Here is a 10,816-nt window from a genome sequence, read left to right as displayed (position 1 = left end):
ATTGGTGATGTGTACTCGACAGGGTTGAAATTCTTTATCTTTCATATGCTCTTCATCATCAATTGCTCTGGCTAACTGTTGCTCTATATCATACACTCTTCCAAACTTGAAAAAACTCTCCAGGAGAGGGAAAGACATACGCTCCCACGGAATATCCTCTCCTTTCAGTCTAGCTCTTCTTACTTCACCTCTCTTTTTCATTTCTTTATTTCTTTGCTGAAAATCAGGCTTAAACCCCAGCCCGAAGCGATCGCTCTTCATCATGACAAATTTGGGATATAAACTCCCTTGCAAGCATATACTGAGACCCTTTCCTATCTTGGCTCTTTTTCCTAGAGTCTCTCGCACAGTCATCTTAGTACAATTAGATAAACAAGGGCAAGGAATCTTGTTTTCTTCAGCAATGAAAGTAGCGTTGACAAATTCTAAGGCTCTGAATGAACACTCTAGGGCATTCTCATTCATCTCAATATATGGGGCGTCAGTCGTCACGAAAGCAATAATCTCTTCATCGGCCCCAATACTAATCAACTGACCATTTGTCACGAATTTTAATTTTTAGTGTAAGGACAAAGGGACTGCCTCTGCAGAATGAATCCATGGCCTCCCAAGCAAGCAATTATATGAAGGGTTGATGTTCATCACCACAAAATCAATATTGTAGACAGTTGGTCCAATCAACAGTGGTACCTCCATCTTTTCAAGCACATCCCGCTGAGTTCCATCAAAAGCTCTAACAATGTTTTGGTAGGCCCTCATATGTGAGCAGTCCACCGATAACCTTCGTAACGTGGCCATAGGCATAACATTGAGTGCAGACCCATTGTCAATCAAAACCCCTGGTAAGACATGACCATGACAATGAGTTGTGATATTGTGGGCTTTTACTGATCCCATTCCACTATCTGGAATTTCATCATCAGTGAAAGTTATGTAGTTATCAGCAGCTATGTGCCCTACAATTCGATCCAACTTGTTCACTGATATATCTTTAGGCACAAATGTTTGATTGAGTACTACTAACAAAGCATTCCGGTGTACTTCTGAATTCATTAACAAATCCAGAATCGAAATCCGTGCTTGTTGCTTATGTAGCTACTCAACTACACTATACTCACTATGTTTTAAAAACTTCAAGAATTCTTGAGCTTGCATTTTTGTTACCGGCTCATTGATCATTGGTGGGAGTTCATCATCAAATATCTTTTGCGGTACCACCACAGTTTTTCCTTTTGCCTTCACTTTTTCCATTTCTTTTGACATCTCGGGATAATAACACCTCCCACTTCTTGTGAAGTTCCCGACTTCACTCGCTATTTCAATCATCAAGTTGTCTCTTGGTGCTTCATCTTCAACTACCTTTATTTTCTCTAGCGAGCCAGATTCCTTTATCAATGAAACATTGGCAGTGTAGTTCCAAGGTAACTTGCGGGTATCTTTAAACGAAAATGGTGAAGGAGCTGTGATTACAACTTTTGGCATTGACGACCCAGAATTCATTGCTGATGGTTTCACAATGATGACCACTGGTTTGTTTGTTCTGTGAACGGGCTCAGAATTTTCTGTTGTAAAGACATCTTCTCCTCTTTTTTTCCTTATCCTCCTCAAAGAACTCTACCTCCTTATTATTCATCATTCTTTGTAGTAACCCCATGAATTCAGGGCAAAGCTGAATTTCATGCCCTTCTTCTTGGTGATATTCGTAATATTGTCCACCCTCACTGGTCTTTAGCTTAGGATCTTGTCGAATCATGCCATCCTGATAAAGTTGTTGAAATACCTTCGTAACATGGCCACAGGCATAACATTTAGTGCAGACCCATTGTCAATCAAAACCCCTGGTAAGACATGACCATGGCAATGAGTTGTGATATTGAGGGCTTTTACTGATCCCATTCCACTATCTGGAATTTCATCATCAGTGAAAGTTATGTAGTTATCAGCAGCTATGTGCCCTACAATTCGATCCAACTTGTTCACTGATATATCTTTAGGCACAAATGTTTGATTGAGTACTACTAACAAAGCATTCCGGTGTACTTCTGAATTCATTAACAAATCTAGAATTGAAATCCGTGCTTGTTGCTTGTGTAGCTACTCAACTACACTATACTCACTATGTTTTAAAAACTTCAAGAATTCTTGAGCTTGCATTTTTGTTACCGGCTCATTGATCATTGGTGGGAGTTCATCATCAAATATCTTTTGCGGTACCACCACAGGTTTTCCTTTTGCCTTCACTTTTTCCATTTCTTTTGACATCTCGGGATAATAACACCTCCCACTTCTTGTGAAGTTCCCGACTTCACTCACTATTTCAATATTCAAGTTGTCTCTTGGTGTTTCATCTTCAACTACCTTTATTTTCTCTAGCGAGCCAGATTCCTTTATCAATGAAACATTGGCAGTGTAGTTCCAAGGCACCTTGCGGGTATCTTTAAACGAAAATGGTGAAGGAGATGTGATTACAACTTTTGGCATTGACGACCCAGAATTCATTGCTGATGGTTTCACAATGATGACCACTGGTTTGTTTGTTCTGTGAACGGGCTCAGAATTTTCTGTTGTAAAGACATCTTCTCCTCTTTTTTCCTTATCCTCCTCAAAGAACTCTACCTCCTTATTATTCATCATTCTTTGTAGTAACCCCCTGAATTCAGGGCAAAGCTGAATTTCATGCCCTTCTTCTTGGTGATATTCGTAATATTGTCCACCCTCACTGGTCTTTAGCTTAGGATCTTGTCGAATCATGCCATCCTGATAAAGTTGTTGAAATACCCAACTGAAGGGAGACTTGATTTCATGAACATCTGTCTTTGTCTTCCTTCTATTCTCCTCATGAATTGCGTTTACCCCTTTACCTCCATGATTCGGTAATGGGTATGTTGATACATCTGGCAAGTCAAACTGTAATCCTCCTGTGTTAATCAAATTTTGCACTATTTTTTTGAAGGCAAAACAATTCTCTATAGAATGACCAGCAATTCCATCGTGGTAATCACAATGTGTATTTGCGTCATACCAATGAGAGTACAGTGGTTGAAGAGGGGACAAACGGTAGGGGTGTACCATATCTTCCTTGAATAACGAGGCGTATATCTCTGAATAGGGTACGGGTAGTGGTGTAAAGGACACATTCTCTCTCTCCTTACGAGGTCCCCTGGAATCATTTCTGGTGGTGTTCATGTCATTCCTCTCCGCCCTTGATTGGGTTATTGTGACACTATTTGTAGTATTCTTATGGTAGACATTTGCACTGTTAACTTCATTTTCCGGTACACAGGTTTTTTGGAGCTAGACCCTTCAACCACTTCAATCTTGCCACTTCTTATAGCATTTTCGATGAGCTCACCAGAGATGATCAAATAAACAAAAAATTTTATGGCATTTCCAAGCAAATGCCCCAAATACGGAGCTCTCAAAGTATTGAAAAAAATTATAGTAGCCTCCTTTTCGAGTAAAGGGGGCTGGACCTGTGCAGCAACATCACGCCACCTTTGAGTTTATTGTCAGAAAGTCTCATTGCTTCTTTTTTCCATATTTTGAAGAGTCCACCGATCAGGAATTATATCTGTAACATGGCGATACTGTTCTAGGAATGCTTTTTCCAAGTCCTTCCATGATTTGATATGGGCCCTAATTAATTGGTTATACCACTTGGCGGCAGAACCTGTCAGACTGTCTTGAAAACAGTGAATCAACAGTTTTTCATCGTTCACATGGACAACCATCCTCCGACAAAACATGGTAATATGAGATGAAGGGCAAGTGGTTCCATTGTATTTTTCGAATTCAGGAACCTTGAATTTCACAGGGATGATCAGGTCTAGGACCAAACTCAGCTCTCTGGCGTCAGACCCATAAAATGGTTCAACCACTTCTACTGATTTTACTCTTTCTTCCAATTTCTTCAATTGTTGAGTTATTTGTTCATTGGATTTTTCCTTTTCAGCTAACTCATTCAAATCTGGGGTTAGGTGCTCGGTATTAAATTCCCCTAGCCTTACACCTGAAACATACTGATACATGTTTGGGAATACAGATCCCATGTGATGCTGCTGATTCTCATTGCTAACATATGCATGAGGTCGAGCTTCTTGAGGTACCGAAGGATGAGCAGATATGTGTATAGGTGTGAGACCAGGAGGAGGACAAGATTCTGGTGTAAACCCTGGCAGATGCTGGGGGTCAGAAGTAAACCCCGCAGGATGTGATGCTCCTGCTCCAAACCCTGGAGGATGCGATGGATCTTGCTCGGATGACATTAGTTGGTCATCCGCAATCTTTCCACCTGTAGCATGTTTCTTAAACATTTCTTCCATCCTTTGTAGTAAATTGGTTTGCGAGTTTGTTATCTCTGCTTCCATCTTATTTAATCTCTCTCTCATTTCTTCTTGAGCTTGTTTTTGTTCTTGTTCAAGTTGGATCATTATAGCTTCCATTTTCCTAGTTGTATTCCGAGTACCGTACGGGTGTGAGGTGAATGCCAGAATAACTACAATGATTGGAAATTATATACTATTTTTGGTGTTTTAATGAATGAATGCATGTCTTAATGCAAATAAATACAACATAAAGGTGTTAACCCAAGCAGTTACCATTTAGAATTAACTTTCAATAGATAACAAGTTTCCTTTATTACAAAGAGATCCATTACAGATAAGGTTTAGCTCTTAGACTCAGCTCTATAATTTCATTCATAATAGAAATGATCTCCCTTGCATACTCAGAAACTGGATTTGTTCGTAGTTGGATGATCTCAGCTCTATTGGCCAATTCATTCATGTACTGAGCAACTCCACTCATTTGAGCTATAGCTTGACCCATCATACGCTCTCGTTCTTCTACCAACATCCGATGATGCTCATATGTGTCCTTTTATCATTCCTTAATTCGAGTAATTTCCCTTTCGAGATTGGTGATGTGTACTCGACAGCATTGAAACTCACTTTCTAGACGTCTGACTTTCTCTCGTAAAGAGTTATTCTCCATACAAGTAAGCCTTAAGTTCATCCACTCAGGTGGCATTTGCATTTGAAGTAAAGACTCCTCAAGATGCGAGATATAATCTTTGAGATCACCGTTCATAACTCGAGATCGATTCAACTCCTCTTCCAAATTAATCTGTAAATCTTCCATTTCTTCTATTAATTCCTCTACTCTCCTGCTCTTTGTTTGGAATCGTTGCATCCAAGACCCAATTTCAGCCTGTTTTCTTTCAAGAATTCGATTCCACCTCTGTCTTTCAGTCCACATCTCCTTATTCTTTCGATCTGTTTCTTCTTCAAGCTCTGTAATTCTTCGGTCTTTATCTTTGAAGTCCTCAATTATATTATTTATCTCAGTTTTCAACCCATGGACTCGACTTTTTTCTTCCTCTAATTCATTCATGCTGATATCTTTTTCCTCCTGAAGTTTCTAAATTTTACGAGCCCCGACCTTAGATTGTTTGATCAAGTCTCTCTTATCAGCTTCCAACTCTCCAATTTTTGCTTTGCTGGCTTCTATCTTCTTAACTTGACATTTATTCTCAGTCTCAAGACTTTTAATTCGTCGCTTTACAGCTGCTAATTCTATGGCCCATTGATGTGGCGCTTTACTTGACCCAAATCCCCTTTTCGTTTGTTGCATCTTTTGATAATCCCTTTTTAGTTCTTCAAGATTGGCTTCTACCCCTTCTTTCTTGTTCCTCATCATTTTGAACTGTTTGGTATGAAATTCAGCTTCGAGAGTTAGCATGAAGTTTTCTCTCTCCATTTCCTTTATTTTCTTAGTATCTTTAGCTTTCTCTATCTCAAACTCACTTCTCTGGATCTCCAAGTTCGAAGGGATATTTCTGATTTGTTCTTCCATTGACCTGGATCCTTCTCCAGATGCTAAAGGAATCTTGTCATTTACCCTTTGAATTCTCCAAGCTTCATAATCAGGTTTCAAGACAACATCTGCTCTAACTACCTTGGTCACAAAAGTCAACCTCCATGAATCAACCACATCTTTGACTTTCTTCTTATAATTGGCTTCTTTGAAATCAAATTTGGCACCGGCTACCTCGTGGGTAACTGGAACAAATTGTCGAGCCCCGTATTATCTTAATACCAACAAAGGAGCATATCCAACTCCTCAATCATAGTCTCTATAGTATGATCCAGTCTAAATCTCTACATTTGAACAAAATTTGCGTGTGCATCATCCACGAAGCTCTCCATATTATATTATGACCCTGTAAATTCCTGAAGAATTCAACCCACTGATCTTTTTGTGATACTTCAGGCCATTCCTTCGTAAGGTACTCGGTAATGGGAGAATAATCTTTCAAAAAGCGATTATAATTGACTTTTCTTTCTTTCCAAAAATGACTTCTGATCCATATAGTAAGCAACTGAGCACATCCCATAAAGCGACCTCCATCAAACCTTCTACACATATTTAAAGATCGAAAGGTTTCAGCGAGAATTACATGGACCGGGTTTGTTCCTCTTTTTAACTTCTCAACCAAGTCAACTACTGCCAGCTCAACAATCCCCAAACACCTTGGAAAAATTATCAGACTATATATTCCCAGAGCACATACATCTCTCCGTACATCTTCGTCTACATGTGTTTCAGCTATCTTTTGTAAGTGTAACCATGGTACTCCTATGCTTTCCCCTCTTCGTTGCAACCGATCCTTTATCCATTTATCGCTCGTGCCCGAGATCTTTGCAAGCTTTGATTTAAACAAAGGCCCTTTTATCGATTGAGAGTAGATTTGGCTTACTTTAACCTTTGGCAGATTCAGCAAAAAATGGTATTCCTCCAGGGTTGGAGTCATGTCCTCCCGATTAAAGGTGAAACAGCTATAAGCCGGATTCCAAAACTGTATCATACTTCGAATGAGAACCGGGTCTACATTGACATATATCAGATGAAATATGTCCCCATAGACTTGTTGAAAAGTATGTTTCTGAGTTGAATTCCATCATTCCCAAATGGCCTTTAATCCCTGAAGTTCATTCTGTTTTAATGAGGCTGGTGTATAAGCAGACAGCTTTGACACATAGATCTTTGGGAGACTATCTCCTTGCTCTTTCTGCTTTGCTTCAAACCAATTCCTTACATCTGCTGGATTTACTTCTTCTTTTAGGAAACTCATTTCCATCATGAAAGTTCTTCCACTTTATCGATACTCACATATCAAACGCCTTTTCTAATGATATGTACATGTAATATGAAGGAAAAAAAACAAACAAAACAAACAAACAGTTAGTCAAAAACAAGTGAATAAATTCAATATAAGAAAAAAAATTAATTGAATCTATCTCTATCTATCCCAAATAAAAAAATCCTAATATACCCTTTTACGTGTACACCTATTATCAGACAAAGGGTCGATATGTCTATACCTAGGGTGACAGTTCTAGGGTTCACTGTATGCATGGTTTCGGCTCTAATGGGAAAGAGGTACTCGAATTGTCCTTAATGTCGATGCCCCCTTGGGCTACCGAACCCTCGATCCTCACCCATTACAGGTTTCGAGCGGAACGAGTTCAATTCGAGGGGATTCACTACCTTATACTCATACGAGGAATAAATCCCTACGAAGGTATAAAGTATGTATCTCGTGGGTTATTTGCTAAAACTCATATGAAGAATAAATTCTTACGAGAGTAAAGCATTCACCCCAACTAATTTGGATCAAAACTCGGGTCTAGAGCTCATGTTATGCCAATGCACGTGATGTGTTTAAAGATGAACATTCAAACCTTTGAATCAATAGGAAAACAAAGCAACTCAACAAAAACTTGAATTGAGCTGAAAGCGGAAATAAAATGTTAGTAAAACAATAATAAAATTAAACAATTAAAAACTTCAATAAAAGGATCATAAGTTAACTAAAGACTCGAACTCATAATTTCCACCACAACAACAATAAGTAATCGACTTACAGCCTGACTCTCTAAAAAAATGTCCCCAACAGAGTCGCCAAGCTGTCGTAACCATTTTTTAGCGGGGACAATCGTTTTATTGTTTAAAAAGCAGTTACGACTTTAATTTTGGAAAATTGGTGATTTTGGATTAAATTGGATTAAGTCAAAAAGAGTCATCATCAACCTTTGGGTTTGGTAGGTCAAATACCTAAAAACGTCTTTTAAAAACAATTTTAAGAAAAAAACATTTTTTAAGAAAAAAGTTAGTCTGCGTTTACCAAAGATTCGATTAAAACGGATTCGGGAGTCGGTTACATGTGGGGAAGGATTAGCACCCCCACAGCGCCCAAAATTGATACTGTTTCGCTTACACGTTATCGTAATGGAAGTTGTGAATTGAATATAAAATTAGAATATGATCCATTTATTAAATATTGATTAACTTGCTTCAATAAAATTAATTAATTAGTAAAAAAATTCTTTAATTTGAAAATAAATCTCGACATTAGCAATCTTCTGTCAAGAAAGCTATTTCATCTATTTCTTATTCAAATTCGAAAATTTCATTCTCATTGATTTTTTTTAAATTCGAATCGAATAAATTTAAATATCAATTTTTACATGAAATAATATAATAAATTTTTAAGAAAATATAATAAAATATTTATAATAATACTATTTTAATCCTTAAAAATGAAATAAAATAATAGGTAAGAAAAGTTAATATTTGAAAATAATTAATATAATTTGTAATGTGAGAACAACATAATTTTAAGCAATATATAATGGGAGCTACACTTGCAAAAGTTTTCTTTAAATAAGGACAATGGAATCAAACGTATTTTTTAATTTTTATTATTGTATTTCATTGTATATTTAATATTTTACGTTAATAAGGATGTTAAAACCAATTAAAATAGTGTTTGCTAAAAGTTAAAATAATAAGATATATACATATGAATATATAAGGTTTTGAAAATATAATCAACAAATAAAATGATCTATATAATAAATTAAATAATTTTAAAGTTTTTTTTATAATATATAAATTTTTTTAGTAAATACAATTGAAATATTCTGTATGTTTAGAATGAAATCAAATAAATTAAATTAATGTTATATATATATATATTTATTAACATATATATTAACATGACTTAAATATTAATTTACAACATTAAGATTGACAAATTAAATAATTAGGTGATTAAAACAAAAGAATAATAAATTTTAAGACCAAATTTAAATATAAAATATAATATACAGTCAGTGACTATAATAAAATATTTAAACATATAGTGACCAATGTCAAATATTTATAAGAATACGAAACATATACAAATAGGATTAAAATATAAATCGTGAAATATAAGTGCTCAAAATCAAAATAAAAAAAACTTCAATTGATGTTTAAAATAGTATTTTACAAACTACAGGGACTATATGTCATTACCCCATCCGAGAAATTACAGCTATACCCTTGATAAAACTACGTCGTTTTGTCTATTGTATTTAAACCCCAAAATAGGCTACTATTCTCATTCTTCTCTCATTTTTCGTCTCACCCAAATAAAAGAGAGAGAGGGTTCTAGAGAACTCTCTCAATTCTCTCAAGCACAGAAAGGTTCCCACGGTGGCCGGAGGCTCCAACGGCGGCGCACGGCCACCGAAAAAAATAAATCCAACCTCAAACCATTATATTTCTTCCCTACAACCCGAATCACTACTTAGTTTCATCTAAAATCATCCCTATAAGCATAGATCTAGAAATTACCTTCGAAGAAATGGTGACTTTAGAGCTTCCACAACCGGCGTTAAAGCTTCTCGTTCACTTTGAACTCCACTGTAAGTTTCTCTCCTCACAAATCTTTTTTTTAGTATTTTCCTTCCTTCCTTCCTTAATTCCGAGTCCTTGCATGCACCATTTATACTGAATATTTGGTGCGTTTTCCACTGATTTTTCGAGTAGTGGTAGGATGGAAGACCTAATTTCTGGTTTTTATTTGGTTTAAAAATGCTTAAATGATGCACAACTGATTTTATATATTATTTTTTTAGTGATATTTGGTTGCATGTTAACGTAAGGGATGACGATGATATCTTTGATGATCGGCGATGACTCAGCAGTTCGGTTGTCGTGGCGTCTGGCTGGAGCATGCGGCAGCGTGAGCAGTGGACTGGTCACTGTTGGAGGCGGCAGTCTAGGGTTTCAAACCCTATGTGGCTTTGGATCTGGATTGTTGATTTGGGTCCAGATCCAACGGATGGCGTTAGGCGGCGCTAGGGCAGAGAACATGAAACCCTAAGGAGTCAGTCGGGTCGGGTCGTGGATCTCGGGTCGGATCCGGCTGGGTTTGGGTCGGGTTTCAGCTGTTTGGGTTAGCAACTTGATGTTGGACTGGCACCTTGTAATGGGCTCTGGGATTTTTTAGGCCTGTAAACATTTAATATATGTATTAATAATAATAAATATATCATATATATATTTTTTTTTAAATCCCAACAAAATGGGTGTCTACACCTAACTTAAGTCTTCTCTATTTCCTTCTTAATTGTTCTTGTAGTCGTAGATTTGTTCTTGTAGTCGTAGATGTAGCAGCAACTGAATTTGCATGCACTTCATCGTCTAAGAAGAGAAGAAACACTAGATACCCAAAATATCAAACTTAATAAACTAAAGAAAGAAAAATATATGGAAATTAGAAAGTATGAAAAGTTTAACTTAAAATGCCATGTCATTTCTCTATTAGAAAATTAACCGATGAGGAGTGATTAAAAAAATTTAATGTATAAAGTTTAGTTATTAAATTGAAATTTTTTAAACTTTAGTGATCAACATAGGAGACAGAAGAAAGTTGAATGATGATTTGTATAGTTTAGTATTTTTTTAATATAAAGGAAGAAAAACG

General features: G+C 36.6%; 1 protein-coding gene across 1 annotated transcript; it reads right to left on the bottom strand.

Annotated features, from left to right (window-relative positions):
• Nucleotides 1–5,418: 5,418 nt before the first annotated feature.
• Nucleotides 5,419–6,865, bottom strand: LOC120139157. The gene is made up of 2 exons (XM_039154473.1): nt 6,220–6,865; nt 5,419–6,059 (listed from the first exon to the last, which is right to left on the bottom strand). Exons 1-2 carry the CDS (start codon nt 6,863–6,865, stop codon nt 5,419–5,421), a joined length of 1,287 nt encoding a protein of 428 aa, XP_039010404.1.
• Nucleotides 6,866–10,816: the final 3,951 nt, after the last annotated feature.

Source organism: Hibiscus syriacus, unplaced genomic scaffold, assembly GCF_006381635.1.
Source record: "Hibiscus syriacus cultivar Baekdansim isolate YM2019G1 unplaced genomic scaffold, ASM638163v2 tig00110729_pilon, whole genome shotgun sequence".
Classification (NCBI taxonomy): Eukaryota; Viridiplantae; Streptophyta; class Magnoliopsida; order Malvales; family Malvaceae; genus Hibiscus; species Hibiscus syriacus.
This window is presented reverse-complemented; position numbering and strand designations above follow the sequence as displayed.

Excerpts from the sequence above, each read along its gene's own strand:
- LOC120139157 (XM_039154473.1), bottom strand. The coding sequence starts at position 6,865 with ATGATACAGTTTTGGAATCCGGCTTATAGCTGTTTCACCTTTAATCGG. Across the intron at positions 6,060-6,219 it reads ATTCTTCAGGAATTTACAGG|TTACCCACGAGGTAGCCGGT; the intron begins GTCATAATATAA and ends AATTTGTTCCAG.